Consider the following 21,820-nt stretch of genomic DNA (forward strand, 5'->3'; position numbering starts at 1 on the left):
GTAAATTACAGTAAATAAACACACATACCCGAAAAATCCTTTATTAGAAATAAAAAACACAAACATATACCCTGGTTAACCACTTTAATCAGCCCCAAAAAAGCCCTCCATGTCCGGCGTAATCCAGGATGCTCCAGCGTCGCATCCAGCTCTGCTGCATGGAGGTGACAGGAGCTGCAGCACACACCGCCACTCCTGTCAGCTTCACACAGCAACTGAAGACAGCCGCGCAATCAGCTAAGCTGTCACTGGATCCAGCGGTGGATGCAGCGGTGGCCGCGGGTAACCTCAGTGACAGCTCAGCTGATCGCGCTACACACCGCCGCTCCTCTCACCTCCACGCAGCTAATGAAGGCAATAGCGCGATCAGCTGAGCTGTCACTGAGGTTACCCGCGGCCACCGCTGGATCCAGTGACAGCGGGTAACCTCAATGACAGCTCAGCTGATCGCGCGGCTGTCTTCAGTTGCTGTGTGGAGGTGACAGGAGCGGCGGTGTCTGCTGCAGCTCCGGTCACCTCCATGCAGCAGAGCTGGAAGCGACGCTGGAGCATCCTGGATTACGCCGGACATGGAGGGCTTTTTTGGGCTGATTAAAGTGGTTAACCAGGGTAGATGTTTGTGTTTTTTATTTCTAATAAAGGATTTTTCAGGTGTGTGTGTTTATTTACTGTAATTTACAGATTAATCATGGAAGGTATCTCGGGGAGACGCCTGACATGTTTAATCTAGGACTTATTGGCAGCTATGGGCTGCCATTACCTCCTTATTACCCCGATTTGCCAACGCACCAGGGCAAATCGGGAAGAGCTGGGTACAGTCCCAGAACTGTCGCATATAATGTATGCGGCAATTCTGGGCGGCTGTTGGCTGATATTGTTAGGCTGGGGGGCTCCCCATAACGTGGAGCTCCCCATCCTGAGAATACCAGCCTTCAGCCGTATGGCTTTATCTGGCTGGTTTTAAAATTGGGGGGGGGACCGCACGCCGTTTTTTTTAATTATTTAATTATTTATTTCACTGCACAGTATAGACACGCCCACCGGCTTCTGTGATTGGGTGCAGTGAGACACCTGTCACTCAGCGTGGGGGCGTGTCTCACTGTAACCAATCATAGGCGCCGGTGGGCGGGGAAAGCAGGGAATACGAGATTGTTTAATGGGCGGCCGGCTTTTCAAAACAGTAAAAGCCGCCGGAGCAGTGTGAATGCCGTGCAGTTCCGCGCCGGAGATCGTGGATCGGTGAGTATGAGAGAGGGGGTAAGAGGGATAGCCTGACATGGACAGAGAGAGAGGGACAGAGATAGTGACCGACTGACAGAGATTAGTGAATGACAGACATTGTGAGGCGCTTCAGAACGCAGCTTTTCAGCTGCGCTCTGAAGCGGACCTTTTTTAAGCTGTGGTGCAGAGCGCACACCTGCGCATATAGCATCAGACACCAAAATTGTATGAGGGATGTCACACGTTACAATTGACTAGGTTCGTGCAACAAAACGCTCAATTCTAGACAAAGATACGATGTGTTTGCGATCAACGGTTTTGCGTTCAATCCTGATCGCAAGTAGATGTCACACGCAGATACCTCACAAACGATGCCGGATGTGCGTCACTTACAACTTGACCCCAACGACGGATTGTGAGATATATTGAAGCGTGTGTTGGGGGCTTTAGATGCGCTGATGGTACATCTCTCTTTTTTATGTTATTTTTCAGACTTTACGATACTTTTATATTCCATTTACTGCAGCTTGAAGGTACTAGGGACGTGGACGTGGATAATCAGTTTGGGTGTTGCACTTTCTACTTTTGGGTCTGCGAATGGTACTTTCTTCAGTGGAGGACGGGTGTGCTACGTGGCTGCCAGAGAAGGACATCTGGTAATCAACCAATTCCTATGTTTTTTCCCTTTATTTGCTTGTTTTGGAATGTGTTATCTACCTCTAAAATGCTTTCTAAAGATCTTAGGCTTATAAGAGTGCGTGATCAGCAGGAGACAAACTACTGCTGCATATTTCAGAAAAGCAGCAAAAGTTGTCCAAAACCCCTACAGTCAGTGCTCTGCAGTTATTCTGGTAGATAAAAGCAAGAAAGTATTTACAATTTCTGACTCCTATTAAAGTATCACTAAACACTATGTGTCTCAGGAGATCATTCTTGTCACTATCCTTCTCACTTTCATATGTATGGCTGTAAGACAACTGTCTGCAGCAGAAACCTCCCCACTGTCTGCAGTAGAGCAAAACATCACTAGGAGCTGGGGCTTCATCTGCACCACGATAACTCGTAGGCAGCAGAGTCGCTGTCTGGGTGTTATACTTGACACTGATCTTTCCTTCACCTCCTATATACAGTGCCTTGTGAAAGTATTCGGCCCCCTTGAATTTTTTAACCTTTTCCCACATTTCAGGCTTCAAACAAAAAGATAAAAATGTTTATGTTCTGGTGAAGAATCAACAACAAGTGGGACACAATTGTGAAGGTGAACGAAATTTATTGCTTATTTTAAACTTTTTTAAAAAATAAATAACTAAAAAATGGGGCGTGCAATATTATTCGTCCCCTTTAAGTTAATACTTTGTAGCGCCACCTTTTGCTGCGATTACAGCTGCAGTCTCTTGGGGTATGTGTCTATCAGTTTTGCACATCGAGAGACTGAAATTCTCGCCCATTCTTCCTTTGCAAACAGCTGGAGCTGAGTGAGGTTGGATGGAGAGTGTTTGTGAACAGCAGTTTTCAGCTCTTTCCACAGATTCTCGATTGGATTCAGGTCTGGACTGTGACTTGGCCATTCTAACACCTGGATATGTTTATTTGTGAACCATTCCATTGTAGATTTTGCTTTATGTTTTGAATCATTATCTTGTTGGAAGACAAATCTCCGTCCCAGTCTCAGGTCTTTTGCAGACTCCAACAGGTTTTCTTCAAGAATGGTCCTGTATTTGGCTCCGTCCATCTTCCCATCAATTTTAACCATCTCCCTGTCCCTGCTAAAGAAAAACAAGCCCAAACCATGATGCTGCCACCACCATGTTTGACAGTGGGGATGGTGTGTTTAGGGTGATGAGCTGTGTTGCTTTTACACCAAACATGTCATTTGGCATTGTGCCCAAATAGTTAGATTTAGGTTTCATCTGACCAAAGCACCTTCTTCCACATGTTTGGTGTGTCTCCCAGGTCGCTTGTGGCAAACTTTAAACAACACTTTTTATGGATATCTTTGAGAAATGGCTTTATCCTTGCCACTCTTCCATAAAGGTCAGATTTGTGCAGTGTACGACTGATTGTTGTCCTATGGACAGACTCTCCCACCTCAGCTGTAGATCTCTGCAGTTCATCCAGAGTGATCATGGGCCGCTTGGCTGCATCTCTGATCAGTCTTCTCCTTGTTTGAGATGAAAGTTTGGATGGACGGCCGGGTCTTGGTAGATTTGCAGTGGTATGATACTCCTTCCATTTCAATATGATCGCTTGCACAGTGCTCCTTGGGATGTTTAAAGTTTTGGAAATCTTTTTGTAACCAAACTTAAAACTTCTCCACAACAGTATCACGGACCTGCCTGTTGTGTTCCTTGGTCTTCATGATGCTATCTGCGCTTTAAACAGAACACTGAGACTATCACAGAGCACGTGCATTTATATACGGAGACTTGATTACACACAGGGGATTATATTTATCATCATCAGTCATTTAGGACAACATTGGATCATTCAGAGAGCCTCAATGAACTTCTGGAGTGACTTTGCTGCACTGAAAGTAAAGGGGATGAATAATATTGCACGCCCCAATTTGAAGTTATTTATTTTTGTAAAAGTTTAAAATAAGCAATAAATTTCGTTCAACTTCACAATTGTGTCCCACTTGTTGATTCTTCACCATAAAATTTAAATTTTTATCTTTATGTTTGAAGCCTGAAATGTGGGAAAAGGTTGACAAATTCAAGGGGGCCGAATACTTTCGCAAGGCACTGTACAATCTCTCGTCCGCTCTTGCACCTGAAGAACATCCATTGAAATGTTCCCTAAAAACACATCTTTTTAGAGAGGCTTATCAACTTCGCTAATCAAACTCACATACACACTTACATAGACCCACTCCACTACTTCTCAAAACATAACTCTCCCTCAAACTCCCCATTGTAGATTATAAGCTCTTATGAGCAGGGTTCTCATAATTTTTGCTTTAATTATTGTATTTTCTTTAATTATTACTTATGAATGTTTGTATATGAACCTCTGAATTGTAAAGCGCTGCGGAATATGTTGCGCTATAGAAATAAAGATTATTAATATTATTATTATTATAGCCCGCAGACAAAAATTGGACTGTTCAATAGAAGAGTCACTCCTGTGTTCTCTAGAGAAATTATGATTTCTTAACATAAATTGATCTAAAAGATATCATCCGCCTTACACTTTGGAAACTTTCTTCTCTTTCTTTTTTTGTCATATTTAGTATTAACTAGTTGATTTTGTTTTCCACAGCCAGACGCTCTCTCCATGGCTCACGTGAACCGCTTAACCCCATCCCCTGCTCTCATCTTCACATCGGCTATCTCATTGATTATGATCATTCCTGGGGATTTCAGTAGTATTGTCAACTTTTTCAGGTAGGTATATCTACCTATCATATATATAGTTGTAACAGAGTCTAAAGAGTTTGGCCTATGCTAATTTATTGATGGAATATCCTTAGTTAAAATTAGCATAGGGGATGTAAAGATTACAGTTGCAGAGGGTGTGACCGCAACGCGGCACATATGGGAGAGGGACCTGCCGACACTAGTGACTATTCCAGCAGATTGTGTGTCCCAGGATGCACATTCAGCTGAAATGTATTGCAGTGCAGAGACCCACCCAGTCCCTGCACTGCAATACATGCCGCCGGATGGGGGACATTATTACTGGAAGGGGACAATGTATCAGGATGAGGGACATTATACCAGGAAGGGGCCCAGGATGGGGGACATACTGTATAATACTGCAAGGGGCCCAGACTGGGGAAAATTCCTACTGGAAGGGACACAGGATGTTGGACATTATTACTGCAGGTGGCCCAGGATCAGAGACATTATTGCCCGTACATTTGACCAACATGCATGTGGGGGTCCAGGTCCAAATTTAGCACGAGGGCCTATCGGACTCTAGTTATACCACAGAGGATAGATCATCAATATATAATTGGTGGGTTATGATTAAAATTTAAATAAAAAAAAAGTAGTGGACAACCCTTTAAAGGATGACACTTTTAGTAACAACTGTAGTGGTTCCCTATTAAAAAAAAAAAACAATTTTGGAGAACTTTGCATTGTGATATTCCTCATGGAAATTTATGAGGAATGTGATTGAATCAGCACAAGCAAAAATGGCCCCATAGTATAACATTGGAGCGAGTACTATCCCATAAAACATCACATAGCGCTCATCCGAGTGAGCAAACCCTGAGGCTATGTGCGCACGTTGCGTTCTGTAACTTGCAGAAATGAACGCATCCTCTGGCAGAATTTGTCATTGTATAATTTGGTTTTGACCACATAAAGGCAGGAAATACGCATGCGTTTTTCTTGCGTTTTTGCCGCGTTTTGACCGCATTTTACATGCATTTTCAGTGCTTAAAAAGGGATGCGTTTTCAATACAAAGACACTACTAAATAGAGTTTGAACATTCAAACACTAGGAAAAAAGTGAAAAAAAAATAAAAAAATTAATGCTTTAAATCATACACTATAATGATAATTTTTCGAAAATTATTATTGAGATTTAATAATATGTTAAAAATAAATTAAATTTATTGTTTGACTTTTTTTTTAAGTCGGGCTGGATGTGAGGGCAAAAGAAAACCTCTTGACCTCACTATAATGCCAAAAACGCATGCTTTAATTTTGACAAAAAAGCATGCGTTTAGTATCAAAAATGCATGTAAAACGCTAGGATTTCGATTTTGGATGCGTTTTTAAAAATGTCATTGACTTCAATGTTAGCTAAACGCTGCCAAAACGCAAAAAAGAATTGACATGCTGCTTTTATAAACGCAGGGATTTTGACAAAATTTTGTCACTCAAAACACTGCATTTACAAAAGCATCGTGCGGACGAATTTTGCTAAAATCCCATAGACTTTGCTTGGAAATCAAAATGCATTCATTTTGGCATTGAAACGCTGCAGTTCAAAACGCTGCGTAAACGCGTGAAAAAACGCAATGTGCGCACATGCCCTTACTGGCAGATCCACGGCAAAATCCTGAAAAACAATTTTTACAAAGCTGAAAATAAGAAAATACTATACGCATCTCCCCTGGCACTTTTGTGGCTCCCTTGTTGGGTGCCTGCCAGTCTCTTGATAACGCAGGCTCCTGCTAGGACATATTGTGTCATCAGGCTTCTATAGCCATCAGGGGAGCAGGTATGGGAGCCACAAAAGTGCCAGGAGGGCTAGGTATAGCGTTCTTTTTTATTAGCTAAAGGGGGCTTTACACGCTACGACATCGCTAATGCGAACTCGTTGGGGTCACGGATTTGGTGACGCACATCCGGCCGCATTAGCGATGCCATTGCGTGTGACACCTATGAGCGATTTTGCATCGTTGCAAAAACGTGCAAAATCGCTCATCGGTGACATGGGGGTCCATTCTTAAAAATCGTTACTGCAGCAGTAACGAAGTTGTTGCTCGTTCCTGCGGCAGCACACATCGCTCCGTGTGACACCGCAGGAGTGAGGAACATCTCCTTACCTGCCTCCGGCCACAATGCGGAAGGAAGGAGGTGGGCGGGATGTTATGTCCCGCTCATCTCCGCCCCTCCGCTTCTATTGGGCGGCGGTTCAGTGACGCAGCTGTGACGTCGCTGTGACGCTGAACGAACTGCCCCATTAGAAAGGAGGCGGTTCGCTGATCACAGCGACGTCGCCGGGCAGGTAAGTACGTGTCACGGGTCCGGGCGATGTTGTGCGGCACGGGCAGCGATTTGCCCGTATCGCACAACAGATGGGGGCGGGTACCCACGCTAGCGATATCGGTACCGATATCGCAGTGTGTAAAGCGGCCTTTACACTATGATGTTTCCTGCAGGAAAGATCTGCAGAATCTGGTGCTGTTTTCATTCCAAATTATTGGAAATTTTCAGTGGAAATAATCCTCAGCAGATCTGGTATGTGTGAGCATAGTCTAAAGCGGGCTTTACACGTTACAATATCGTTAATGATTTATCGTCGGGGTCACGGTGTTTGTGACGCACATCCGGCATCATTAACGATATCGTAGTGTATGACACTTATGTGCGACCTAAAACGATCGCAAAAGCGGCCAAAATCGTTTGCCGCGGAGAGGTCGTCCTGAAATAAAAAATCGTTCTCTTCTAATTAGCGATGTTGTTCGTCGTTCCTGCGGCAGCACACATCGCTCTGTGTGACACTGCAGGAGCGACGAACATCTCATTACCTGCCTCCACCGCCAATGCGGAAGGAAGGAGGTGGGCGGGATGTTTACGTCCTGCTCATCTCCGCCCCTCTGCTTCTATTGGCCGCCTGCCGTGTGACGTCGTTGTGACGCCGCACTACCCTCCCCCTTAGAAAGGAGGTGGGTCACCGGCCAGAGCGATGTTGCAGAGCAGGTATGTGCGTGTGACGGGGTAAGCGAGGTTGTGCGCGACGAGCAGCGATTTGCCCGTGTCGCACAACCAATGGGGGCGGGCACGATCGCTTGCCATCTTGCTAGCGAGATCGCAGCGTGTAAAGCCCGCTTTAGGTTAAGTTCACGTGTTCCAAGTTTGGTGTTGATTTTTCCAAAGCATATGTGCAGCTTTTCTGCAGAAAAATCCACGTGTTAAATGTGGATTTTGCTGCAGATTTGGTGCAGATTTTACCTTTTCAGCTGTGTTCCCAAGGAGCGTATTTACTAAAACTCACATCAGCAGAAGTAAATGAAAAATGTGAACATTACACCATTTGCATTGTAAAGGATGAAATTCACACCTAAATCTGCACCATAAATTGACATGCTCTATTAAAACATAACCTTTAATATAATTGGTCTAAAATAGACAATAGACATAAAGTGATCCTTCATCCTTTAAAACCGAGATCATTCCAGCCACCCGACAACTTAACAAACGAATCGTTCCTGGGCCAATCTCAAACAGAGGGGAAGCTTTTTAATTTCCCTCTGTGACCTATGCCAGAGAGAAGTAAGATTAAGTGGCGCACATGTATATACCACATATAATAATTGTCAATCTCCACTGGACATATTGTGCCGCCCCTGCAGCGGTCGAACCGCTCGTACCCGGGGATGATTATTTGTGGCTCGAGGGTCTCCGAACCCGGGGGCTAGGGGCCGCACTCGAATTAAGGGGGGGGGGGGTATTTGTAAGACCTGTTAACATTTATATATATATATATATATATATAGGTTGAAAGACTGTTTGGTGGACTTCCTTGTGTTATGCTGCCACCTGCTGTCAAAACAGAGAACAGCGGGAAAAAGTCCTGCTGCTCAAGTGACTTGATTGAGTCTGGAGGAGGAGGAGTCTACATGTGGCTGTTTTGCAGAGAGGAGTGTGCTGGAGTGGGCTGTAAGATAGAAGGCCTCAGTCTGCCCTATTTTTCCGAGGTCCAAGTACCTCAGAGTGTTGCGTGGTGTCCCCCCCCCCCCCAAGACACAGATCCAAAGAGGCTGGATGTGGAGCGAGGAGCCAGACAGCACGTGCAAATTACAAAATTACAGATCCAAAGAGGCTGAATGTGGAGCGAGGAGCCAGGCAGCACGTGCAAGTTACAGACCCGGGACAAAGACTGAACTTTAGAGGTGTCTGCCAGCGGAATACGGGCCCCAACGGTGACGAGGTACCCCACGCTGAAACCTGCAGTTAAGTGTGCACACTACTTTTAGTTAGGGACAGATAGGAAAAGACTGCACTGTGTTATACGAGTAAGGTAACAAGGACTCAGCGATTTTTTGTTTAATAAGGATTTCTGTGTTTTGCTTTTGGGAGTACAATCTGAGGCTTCCTACCCTTGACAAGTTATTCAAAGTAGTTGTATGTATATTGCATTATCTCTACTGCTGTGCACATTCCCGCTTTTCTCCCCTTCCCACACTTTTCCTCTACCTGTGTTGTGCAATACATTATTAAATTTGCATTGATTAACCCCCGTGGTTCCGTGCAGTCCTTGCGTATCCCGTTACCTGCAGGTTATTACATTTGGTGTAGTCGGCAGGATACGCAGGCTGGTACGGAACAATGGACGGACAGGGGGGTGTCGCTGATGGGGGTGTCGCTGATGGAGGTGTACTAATACAACCTGATGGGGGAATACCAGCAAGGCAGCTGTCCCTGGGGGCTATGCTGACCCATATACCAAAATTTACTGGCAACAATGTACCTCTCCATGACTGGGCGCAGAGAGTGAGGGGCATGTTGAGAGTAGCAGGAGTGACTGCAGAAAATCAAGGGGAGATATTGCTGATTGCCCTTGAAGGCCATGCTCAAGAGACTATTTTATTGCGCCCTGAGAGTGAACGAAAGACGTTAGAGCAGGTGGTGAAGATTCTTGAGAGAGTGTACGGCGGGAAACCAGAAGCAGGAGATTTACAGGCGCAACTGTTCTACAGGCTGCAGGGTGAAGAAGAAGGTCTGCCACAGTATGCAAATGCACTCCAGAGAATAATGAGACAAATGCGTACAGCAGAGCCAGAGCTAGCACAAACCCCCGGTTATGCTGACCGTACCCTGCGAGATCAATTCCTCCGCGGATTACATAACCCCAAGATCAAAGGTGCCCTCCGTGAACGGCTCAGGGTAGAAAAAAAACTAACTTTCCAGGAAATATTGGAAGAAGCAGTCTCCCGCACACAAACTGAAAATTGCGACCCGCAGAACGCCTTGGGTGAAGTTTGTATGCATAAGGTAGTCCCGGGTGAGAAAAACCGAGAACCGAGCCAACTTGAGGCTAAAGTGGATCAGTTACAAGAGACTGTTACTGCTCTACAAGAGTTGCTGAAGAATATGCAAGCCCCGGCGTCAGAAGTAAGACCGCCGTTAAACTAGTGCCTCCCTCCATGGATGGGCACATGGTGGGGAGACCAACTGAGCTTAGAGAAAACCAACGTCCTGAAAGAATTAGACCAGTTGCTCTTCAACAAGGGGGGCTGTGATTACTGGAAGACGACAGTTGCTAACAGGCCTGCCCAAAAGGTCTTCCAACACCTTATCCGTGCCCGAGGACTGTGGAAGAATGGTGGGAGCCGCTACCCGGTGGGGAGGGTTCGAGTCCCAAGACAGACAACAATTACTCTACCTCCAAATCGTGAGACAGTCCTCACCTTGCCAGTCGGGGCCCACCGTACACTCGAGGGGATGGAGGTGTTGGTGGAGCCTTACCGTGGTGAAGAGAACGGAGACGAACCGTTGGTGGCTCGCACTTTAGCAACAGTAAGAAATGGAAGGGTCCCTTTCCGTTGCGTGAACACCGGTGAACAGGCCTACACCTTGACCTCGGGAGTTGTTCTGGCCCATGTCTACCTGGCGCCTAAAGAGGTGGCGGCTGCAGAATCGATTGAATTGCAGCCCATGGCAGGGGAAGCCTGGACTTGGGCTCTTTCTATGGAAAGAAAAGAGAAACCCACTGATCAATGGAACAGTCGCGTCATCTTAGGGCAGATGGGAGTGGACCTGAGCCCCTTCGATTCGGAGCAAGCCCAAGCCATAGAGGACTTTATTTGGGAGAATCAAGCCACGTTCTCCCGTCACGCAGAAGATTTCGGCTGTACTGACAAGATTCAGCACGAAATACCCACAGGAGATGCCCCACCGATCAGGGAAAGGTACAGGCAAATACCCCCAAAGTACTACCAAGAGGTAAAAGAGCTTTTGGCGCAGATGCTGAAGAGCGGGGTGGTAAGAGAAAGTCAGAGTCCATGGGCTGCCCCAATCGTGCTGGTCAAGAAAAAGGATGGGTCTACCCGCTTCTGTGTTGACTACCACAAGCTTAATGGATGCACGGTTCGTGATTCCTACCCTCTGCCCCGGATAGAGGAGTCCCTGTCGGCGTTGGGAAAGGCACGTTACTTCTCCTCCCTCGATCTGGCCAGCGGATATTGGCAGGTCCCTGTGGCAGAGAAAGACAAGGCCAAGACCGCATTTATTGTACCCATGGGACTCTTCGAGTTCAATCGCATGCCGTTTGGACTAAATAATGCCCCAGGAACTTTTCAGCGCCTCATGGAAAGTTGCCTTGGAGACATGAACTTCGAGGCCACATTGATTTACCTGGACGACATAGTAGTGTATTCTGCAACCTTTGAGAAACATCTAGAAAACCTGGGCCAAGTGTTTCAGCGGTTACGGGCCCATGGGCTTAAACTAAAACCAAAAAAATGTCGGATCTTTCAGGAAGAGATTGAATATCTCGGACACAAGGTGTCGGAAGCCGGCGTACAGCCCTCCGATGGGAAAGTGAGAGCAGTGCTACAATGGCCCACACCCAGCACAGTGCGGGAGGTTCGAGCTTTCCTGGGGCTAGCCGGTTATTACCGTCGCTTTATCAAAGATTTCGCGAAGGAGGCAGAACCTTTGCACGAATTGCTCCGAGGCACTGCGAAAGGACCAAAAGCACAGAAAATTTGCTGGGGACCAAGACAAGCAGAAGCCTTACACCGATTGAAAGAGGCCTTGGTTAGCGCCCCTGTGCTTGCCTATGCAGACTATAACCTCCCCTTTCGGTTGTATACAGACGCGAGCCTCTACGGCCTGGGTGCAGTACTGGCCCAGGTACAGAATGGTACTGAACGGGTGATTGCATATGGAAGTCGGACGTTGCGAGAAGCTGAGCGCAACCCCGAGAATTACAGTTCCTTTCGGTTGGAGTTACTGGCACTAGTATGGGCAATAACTGAAAGGTTCTCGGAATATCTCACGGGAGCTCAAATTGAAGTCTATACGGATAATAACCCCCTGGCTCACATCTCCACCGCCAAACTGGGAGCAATGGAACAGAGGTGGCTGGCACGACTCTCCAGATACAATTATCATGTGCAGTACCGCTCTAAGCATGAAAATCAGAATGCGGATGCCCTTTCTCGTGTTACCACCGAAGCCCCAGTGGGGGAGAGAGATGAACAGTTGGAGGAAGACGAAATTCCGGACTTTAGTAAATTCACCGCTCAAGTGGTAGAGGCTCGTATGCTGGAAATTACGTCGGGCACGACATCACGCCTGCTTGGCCAAACCAGAGAGGAATGGGTGAAAATCCAGTCATCTGACCCAGAACTGCTTCAAGTGAAAGAGTGGGTGATCCAGCAGCGCAAGCCTAGAAAGGAAATACGGGCCACGCTGTCGCACGTGGCCCTCCAGATTCTCAGCCAGTGGGATAAGCTGTCGGTGCAAGAAGGGATGCTGTATCGGAAGGTGCACCTAGCTACAGAGTTGGAAGTACGGTGGCAAGTAGTGATACCCCAGAAGATGGCAGTACCATTGGCCCGAGAGGCGCATGAGAAGGGAGCCCATTTCGGACCGGACAAGACTTACCAGTGGTTGCAAAGAATAGTATACTGTCCTCAGATGCTTCGGGCAGTAGAGAAGGCCTGTAAACTGTGCCGTTCCTGCGAGTTAAGTAAGGCTCCTCCACAGCAAGCACCAGTACAGACTATTGTAACCAAAGAGCCGTTGGAAGTACTCATGATCGATTATCTCAAGATTGGCCACTCCCACCGGGGCTATCAGTTCTGCCTTGTGATGACAGATCACTTCTCCAAATTTGCGGTGGTGATGCCCACCAGAGATCAGACGGCTGAATCAGCTGCTCGAGCCATCAGTGATGACTTTATCCGGGTGTACGGCTGCCCCAAAAGAATACATTCTGACCAAGGAGCTTGCTTTCAGGGCAGTGTCATGAGAGAGCTGCAAAGGATTTACGGAATGCAGAAGTCAAGGACTACGCCTTATCATCCACAGGGCAACGGAGCCTGCGAGAGATTTAACCGGACCCTCCTACAAATGCTACGCACGTTGGAGGATGATCGTAAGAATCACTGGCCCGGCTATCTCGCAGAACTCGTGTGGGCGTACAATAATTGTATCCACTCCACCACTGGGTACACCCCATACGTGCTACTGTTTGGAAGAGCCGGAAGAGGCATTGAAGAGCTGAACCTAGCTCCCCCTGAGATCAGTGAAGGTCAGAGCGTAGGTTCCTGGGTTGATTGTCACCGTCGACGGCTGGAGACTATCCATCGAATTGTCACCAAGCGGTTGCAAGAAAAGACACACCCGCAGCGTAAACCTGTGTGTGAAACCCCGTTCTTACCAGGAGACAGAGTACTAGTTGCTGAGAAACACCCGAGACACAAGTTGAGCGAGCGCTGGAAAACAGAGCCGTACATTGTGATCAGAAGAATCTCACCCCATGGATCAGTATACGAAGTGAGAGGCGAGCAAAGAGGTGGCACCCTCATCCTGCATCGTAATATGCTGAGGCCCTGCTATTCAGAAGACAGGACCAGACAAAGTACCTCGGAGACGGTGCCCGTGCCTGTTCCTGTTACCTTCGAAGAGGGCTCTGACGATGAAGAATGGTGGCGGGCCCCGACCAACCCAGCAGACTGGGAGAGATCCACACCCCCATCCGTTCAAGACACAGGTGCCACCCCTGCAGAGCAGGAGTCACTAATCTCCAGAGATGGGGACGGGAATACTGTACTCCCTGATACGGCGCCGACGTCTGGCGAGTTAGCTGTGGTGCCACGCCGGACTGAGCGGGCTAATGCTGGTATTCCCCCTGATCGGTACTTGGCAGATGAATTTGTGTGTTCTGTCACTGAATCCTGTTTTACGACATTGGCTCCCAAGCAACAGGTTGTGAAGCAGGGCAGGAGTTGCCACCGTGTGCCCCTTTGCAGAGTGCCTCAGGAGTGTATCGGCCGGGACGGCCGAGGTTAAAGAGGGGGGGAAATGTAAGACCTGTTAACATTTATATATATATATATATATATATAGGTTAAAAGACTGTTTGGTGGACTTCCTTGTGTTATGCTGCCACCTGCTGTCAAAACAGAGAACAGCGGGAAAAAGTCCTGCTGCTCAAGTGACTTGATTGAGTCTGGAGGAGGAGGAGTCTACATGTGGCTGTTTTGCAGAGAGGAGTGTGCTGGAGTGGGCTGTAAGATAGAAGGCCTCAGTCTGCCCTGTTTTTCCGAGGTCCAAGTACCTCAGAGTGTTGCGTGGTGTCCCCCCCCCCCAAGACACAGATCCAAAGAGGCTGGATGTGGAGCGAGGAGCCAGACAGCACGTGCAAATTACAAAGTTACAGATCCAAAGAGGCTGAATGTGGAGCGAGGAGCCAGGCAGCACGTGCAAGTTACAGACCCGGGACAAAGACTGAACTTTAGAGGTGTCTGCCAGCGGAATACGGGCCCCAACGGTGACGAGGTACCCCACGCTGAAACCTGCAGTTAAGTGTGCACACTACTTTTAGTTAGGGACAGATAGGAAAAGACTGCACTGTGTTATACGAGTAAGGTAACAAGGACTCTGCGATTTTTTGTTTAATAAGGATTTCTGTGTTTTGCTTTTGGGAGTACAATCTGAGGCTTCCTACCCTTGACAAGTTATTCAAAGTAGTTGTATGTATATTGCATTATCTCTACTGCTGTGCACATTCCCGCTTTTCTCCCCTTCCCACACTTTTCCTCTACCTGTGTTGTGCAATACATTATTAAATTTGCATTGATTAACCCCCGTGGTTCCGTGCAGTCCTTGCGTATCCCGTTACCTGCAGGTTATTACATATTTACAGGGGAGATATTGTTTGTGACGCCACCTGTGGCGTACGGTAATTGGGAGTACCGCCACTGCCGTTGGGAGTACTCGGGGTGATGGAGTGGGGCAGCTAAGGTGTCGTCGCCCTCCACGGGTAGGGGAAGGCCCCGGGACTTGGTGGGATGCTGTGGGATGCAGGGGTCACTCAGGTACTCTTTCAGTCAATAAGCAGACGCTGACAACCGGGTAAACCAATTCTTGGGGTATCGCTGCCGCTTGAGGGGAGCTCGTCCGGGTCCCGTCCCCTATAGTGTTGCCTGGTGATCCGTGACCTTCCCCCTGGCACTAAGTTTAACTTAAACGTGGTGGCCCAGTAGTCTGAAACTTGCCAGGCCCCGCTCCCCACTGTGGCTAAGTGTGGGAGCCTGCTCTCAGGCCTCATGCTTGGGATTTTCTGGACCGTTTTGTTGGAAGGCTCTATCCCCCTCGTTGCGCTAGTGCCCTGATTCTGGAGCGGGTGGGAACAGATCATAAAGGCTCCGTTCTCCTCAGGTTAATTGCCAGGTTGCCTGAAGCTTCTCCCTGACCTAGGGTCCGTGTACCTCGCCTTCGGTCCCGGACCGGTGACAATGCCAGGCTGCTGACTGTCCTCCTTTGACAGGTCCAGGCACCTAGCCGCAATCCCCTGCGACCGGGGGTCTGACTCCTCTGTGTCCAGACCACCGTCTGCAACCTAGACAGCTTCTCTTGGGAGCCACTACTCCCAACCTCCTCTCACTCACTCTCTCACTTCACTGACTACACTCCTCACCTCCCCTCCCTGACCCCCCAGGTGGGCGACTCTATTCCACTCAAGCTGTCCACTGGTGTGCCTGGTGGGTGTGGTGCAGGGTGTATCTAGGATTTGATTTGCTGTTGGAGGCAACACCATAAGATAGGGACCCAGAACCATGAGGGTCTTGGAATACTGCACGGAAGGGCAGCTTGTGCAGTACCCTGTGACGACCTGATAGTCCAGGGGTGTCACATTATAAACAGTCAATGGATTACTTGTTATGAAATTGTTCCCAGATATGTGCACAAGTTTATATCTATCACAGCACATATGTACATAGAGTAACAAAACTATTTCAGCATACGTGTGCACCCATACAAAACCCACACAATCGCTTATCAATGTGTTGTAGGCAGTTACACACGTAGAAGGTATATCCAAAATAGGATCACATATGTGCAAATATCTACTCAATAATTGTTCATAATCCAAATGGAATATGTAACATGCCCCACCCGTGTGTGTAAAGCGTTTACATCAAATAACACACAATTCAATTAATACATCAGGATAGATATATCTCCTGAATAAGGGGTTCAGGACTGTTACACGCACTATTCTATACCATTAGTGACGATAAAAAATGCCCATATACACAAAATGTGTCAAATATAGGATCACACATATGTAAATAAACCACTCGAAAGTGGAATGGTCTCACCAAAATCCTCTTTTCCTGGGAACAATCAATTCTCTCCTGCAAGCTGTGGTCCGTATACCAGCGTACTAGAGCGGTGGTGTAGGTCCGGTCGCTCTCCCTGTATGGGACTATGCTGACCCTTTTTATCCCACAAACTCCCACAACTGGCCATGTTGCGACTAACCCTTACAATTCATCCAGGCGCCTCCCTACGCGTTTCGCCTTAGTTGCTCTTCAGGGGATATCATAGCACCTATATAACTAACAATGACCCATTACAGAGCCCATTTTTACCAGATTTGATAAAAATGGGCTCTGTAATGGGTGAAGACATTGGAAAGTAAGTATAACACAAGGGTCAGAGGGCTTAGATTTACATCACCACCCCAGTGCTAAAAAAAACCAAAACAAAATGCTGGGACCGATGATTTGAAAGTTTTCAAATGTTAAAATCTCATTACCTAGTTGGAACTGTATTCTGCTGTGGATTTTCTGAGAAAAAATATGTACAAAACATGCATTATGTAAATTTATCCTCAATGTTTCTCATGTGGATGTATGATGAGTACAGGTATGTGTGAAGCAGATTTACCTGCAGTCCCATGTAATGACACAGGTTGTACATTGATACCTCTGCACAGATATTATGTTCCCTAGTTTCCTGTCTATATTATTTTTGACACCTGTTATGTATTGTTTGATGTCAGTTTCACAGCTTGGCTGTTCTATGGCATTACCATTTCTGGCCTCATATATATTAAGATTAAAAAGCCGGACATCCCCCGACCATATAAGGCAAGTACAATCTGTTATTTCTTTTTAATTTCTCTATGCAAATCGTGTCTTTAGAGAGGATGAAAACTTGAACTCTAGTGCCACCTATTGGATGAAGCAATCCCAACAGTCAATATTGACCTTTTAACGAGTCTTGAAACATGACTCAGGAGAAGAAGATACTCCATTTGCAGACACGTGTTTAGGGGTGTTTGCCCCTCCTTAGTGCAAAGCATGAAGTCTGATTTGGTTGGATAGGAGGCCTCTGACTTTGGTGTAAGGGTTAACGTTTCTCATTGTGGAGAGTGCCATGCCAGTGTGAGGAGACTTAAAGAGAAACCTGTCACCAGATTTAGTAACTATAAGCTACAGCCACCATCAGTGGGTTCTTATATACAACATTCTAACATGCTGTATGTAAGAGCCCAGGCCGCTGTGTAGAACGTAAAAATTACTTTATAATACTCACCTAAACGGTCAGTGAGGTGTAGACTGGTCAGATGGGTGTCTCTTTTCTCCGTCCGGCGCCTCCTCTTTCGGCCAACTTTGTCCTCCGTCTTCTGAAGCCTAGGTGCATGACATGTCCTACATCTTCCACACTAGCCGGCATTGAGGTCCTGCTCATGCGCACTACAATACTTTGATCTGACCTGTTCATGGCAGATCAAAGTGCGCCTGCTCAGGACCTCAGTGCTGGCCTGTGTGCATGACGTAGGACGAAGAAGGAGAACAAAGATGGCCGAAAGAGGAGGCGCCGCACCCAGAGAACGGAGAAACCCATCTGACCAGTCTGCACCCCACCGACCGTTTAGGTGAGTATTATAAAGTGATTTTTACGCTCTACACAGCGGTCTTGGCTCTTATATACAGCATCTTAGAATGCTGTATATAAGAGCCCACTGATGGTAGCCGCAGCTTATAGGACACAAATCTGGTGACAGGTTCCCTTTAAAGGCTTGCAGTGCTCCTCTAGGAAATTACATACCACCTATTGGAAGCAGCAATCCTAAATGTCAATATTGACCCCTTAATCAGCCTTACCATGTGACTAAAGCCTGCTTTACACATTTCAATTTCGCATACGATATCGTATGCAATGTGACCCGCCCCCATTGTTTGTGCGGCACGTTCATTTTGTTGACCGTGTCGCACAAACGATTTTTTCCCGTCACACGTACTTACCCTTCCATATGACCTCGATGTGGGCGGCGAACATCCACTTCCTGGAGTGGGAGGGACGTTCGGTGTCACAGCGACGTCACACGGCAGCAAGGCCAATAGAAGCGGAGGGGCGGAGATGAGCGGGACGTAAACATCCCGCCCACCTCCTTCCTTCCGCATTGCCGGCGGGAGCTGCGAGACGCAGGTAAGCTGTGTTCATCGTTCCCGGGGTGTCACACACAGCGATGTGTGCTACCTCGGGAACATTGAACAACCGCACGTTCAATTTTTAGTAATTGAACAACGTGTATGCAATGAACGTTTTTTTCGTTCAATCGCAATCGCATGTAGCTGTCACACACTACAATATCACTTACGATGCCGGATGTGCGTCACTTACGACGTGACCCCGCCGACAAATCGTAAGATTTATTGTAGCGTGTAAAGCCTGCTTTAGCTCATAAGGCTAAGCACCTTCCATAAGATGAGACGTTCCTATTTTTAATTTCTTAGCCTTGTAATATAATGATTACACATGATGACCATCTTCACCATCTTCCCTCTTCTTGTGGTCAATGCGTCCTGTGGGAGATGGACATTTATTCCCTATAATGTGCATTCACCATCAAGAGTATTTAAAGGTTCAGAAAATCTAATTTTTTTCAGTAAAATTTACAAGAAAATGTGAATGGGAAAACTGTTTAGAGGTTATGTGGAAGATTTTTCATTGCATCGCTGGTATAGACCATCGGTGAGCTATTAAGACCTGTGGTTTATAATGTTTTTTTTTGTTTGTCATACCAACTTGGGTTTTACGTGAAAAAGCGCTAAGACAAAAAAATAACACTTATTCCCAACTCTAAATGATCATGTGGAATTAATTTCACATTTATAAAAGTTCACTTGTACTGGTAGTGGCTGTGGATTAAAAAACTCAGCCATGTTTGACCGGTAAAATATTCAACTTTGGACTGCATTTCCCTTTTTGAATTAAATAGATGAATCAGAAGGCACCTCTAAGTCAAGGTATTGGGGATAAAGTCATCACTACCCGACAGAGTGCTCAATGCAGAGCACTTTACTAGTGTGAACCTAGACTTACAGTTTGAGAATTAGGAGGTCATCCTCACCTTACCGCATTGTGATCTCTAATTGCCTAAAGCTGTCAGCATAACCATGATTTGGCAGACCATTCGGTTGACAGCCATCTCAGCCGTCTCTCCCATACACAGGACCACTTGCTCGGCTGATCATTCTTGTGTTCTTTATGAGAATGCCAGCAGACATTTCTGCCAATGGCTTATTTATGGTTGTCGCGCTAGGTACGGAGAAGTACAAAGCTCACAAGGGAAGGGAAACCCTGTGTCTCGGGAAAGGGAAGATGGTGACCCCTGACCAAACCTACTGCTGGTCCCTGGGGTCCCTCACCACCCTAAATAGATTCTGCACCTATTCTCCGAGCTTTATTCCTGACCCTAGGTGTCCCTAGTGCTAGACCCTAAATAGGGAACGGATGGGATGAGCTCTTTGTCAACCCCACTAAGCAACTATAGAAGACACAAGGGAGACACACGGGGAAAATAGATGAATTACTTATCATTAGATGACTCAGGTAGTTCAGCAAAGTTTTCAGCAACAATACCATGCAGGAGTACAAGCGACCTGTTTGCAACCAAGGCTTGAAGGAACTGAAAAATATCACCAGCACCAGTTCACAGGAGAAGGGGGGTTTTAAACACCAAGGGAATACTGATAATCACCAGCTAGGTGGAAGGCGAGCTCTTGCTGGGTCCAAAAAGGAGGAGAGATGAATCCAATTGATGAAAAAATAATCCAGCTTCCGGAATAATATCAAATCTTGTGCAAGCTTTATTTTAAGGGACGTAAAAAATGCTTGTCATTACAGTGGACAAAATCGGGAGGCCCACGCATTTCAAACGCTATCTGCGTTCTTTGTCAAGCCTGAATTTTTACGTCCCTTAAAATAAAGCTTGCACAAGATTTTATATTATTCCGGAAGCTGGATTATTTTTTTCATCTATTGGATCCCTGCACTACCAGAGTGTTATCCTTGCATGCCGCATCTTACAACAGCTGAGCTGGATCACCTTCTTTCCCTAGAGATGAATCCAGCAGGAACAATGGAAAGTCAGGGAGCATTTTGTGAATCCAGACGCTGTGACCTTCTATGGCCAAAAACCACATGACGGTCTGGGACACGTGACACACCCGTGACAATGGTAAAATAAAGAAATCAGCAGTCCAAAGTCAAACAGGCCCCATTGACATCTTTCCCGATGATCAGTAGGCTGACACCTCCATATACATGATAGCATTGGCTGAACCCATTAATATCAGTGGGTTTGGCCTGACATTAGTATAATGTATCAGGGGGCCTTTAGTGTGCTTAGAACTGCCCAAGAGTAACCAGAATTTCAATCTTTTCATAAACTTTCTCGAGTACTTTGCAATAGTAATTTAATTTGGCTCCATTGTCCGCACAGATGGTAGTCATTGGTTTGGGCGTTAACCATTAAACTCTTCTAATCTCTTCCAGGTTCCAATCATCATTCCAGTGATTGTGCTCATTGCCTCTGTGTTCCTGGTGTTGGCCCCAATTATTGGCAGCCCCCAGCTGGAATATCTCTATGTCGTCCTCTTTATCCTCAGTGGAATTATCATTTATATTCCGGTTGTCCGCTATAAATGGTCTCCAGGCTGGTTCCATTCCATCACGCTCCATCTTCAGCTTCTGCTTCAAGTTGCACCAACCGATAAAAACAACTGAGATGCGGTTGTAACTATCAGGACATATATATTTTATTTTTTTTTTAGTAATTCTGGGAACAGTATGCGTTGATGTGTCGTTTTATGTTTTCTTGTCTCTTGGTGGTCAAAAATGTGTTTTTGACCAAGACGAGTGGGCAAAAAATAAACAGCGTATGAAGGTGGAATTTTTTCAGTTCTTTTTTTTTTTAGTTCTTTCTATTTCCCCACCAAAAAAATGGATAAATATTAGTGTCTAGATTATATGTACCCCATTATATGTACAAATTAAAACACCACCTCATCCCAAAACAAAAATAACTAAAGTGTTAACACAGATTTTGCTACCAATGTGTAGAATGAAAGTTAAGGGGTCATCCTGCATTTAAAACTGATCTATTCATTAGATAGGTCTTATTAATTAATGATTAATTAATGATCTTCTGTTCTACCTCTTCTACTAGCGAGACTTTCTACAGGAAATATTTATGGGGTTTTTTTACATTTGCTTCTGTATTTCAAAAAATAAAATGTTAAACTGGAAACCTACACAGTTCATATGACATATATTACATTCACATAATTTATTTTTTGTATTATTGTAATTATTTCTTTTGACAATGAGAAAACAGCTTAATATTCAAGTATTTGGGACATGTGTACTATAAAATGGTGTTAGTAAGTGCTGAGGGGCTGTAAAGCAGGAGAATCATACTTACCGAGTCTCCACACGGCTGTCACACTGCTTCCAGGTTCGGGTCTTGGTTATGTATCAAAATGCGAGTTATCCCATTCTTTTTTAATTATTTAAATAATTTAAAAAACGGCATTTGGTCCTCCCAATTTTTATACCCAGCTAAGATAAAGCAGACATTTACAGGCTGGGGAGGCCCATAG

The 21,820-nt window shown here is 46.1% G+C and overlaps 1 protein-coding gene across 1 annotated transcript in view; it reads left to right on the top strand.

The window, feature by feature from the left end:
- LOC142295693 (b(0,+)-type amino acid transporter 1-like) overlaps positions 1-21,410 on the top strand; it is a 42,101-nt gene extending 20,691 nt beyond the window's left edge. The window contains exons 3-6 of the mRNA XM_075338788.1: positions 1,748-1,877; positions 4,483-4,607; positions 16,930-17,017; positions 20,715-21,410. Of these exons, the coding sequence (XP_075194903.1) occupies positions 1,748-1,877; positions 4,483-4,607; positions 16,930-17,017; positions 20,715-20,945 (574 nt within the window). The 3' untranslated portion in view covers positions 20,946-21,410. The remainder of the gene's footprint in view (positions 1-1,747; positions 1,878-4,482; positions 4,608-16,929; positions 17,018-20,714) is intronic.
- Positions 21,411-21,820: the final 410 nt, after the last annotated feature.

The sequence above is a fragment of the Anomaloglossus baeobatrachus genome, chromosome 3 (genome assembly GCF_048569485.1).
Source record: "Anomaloglossus baeobatrachus isolate aAnoBae1 chromosome 3, aAnoBae1.hap1, whole genome shotgun sequence".
Classification (NCBI taxonomy): Eukaryota; Metazoa; Chordata; class Amphibia; order Anura; family Aromobatidae; genus Anomaloglossus; species Anomaloglossus baeobatrachus.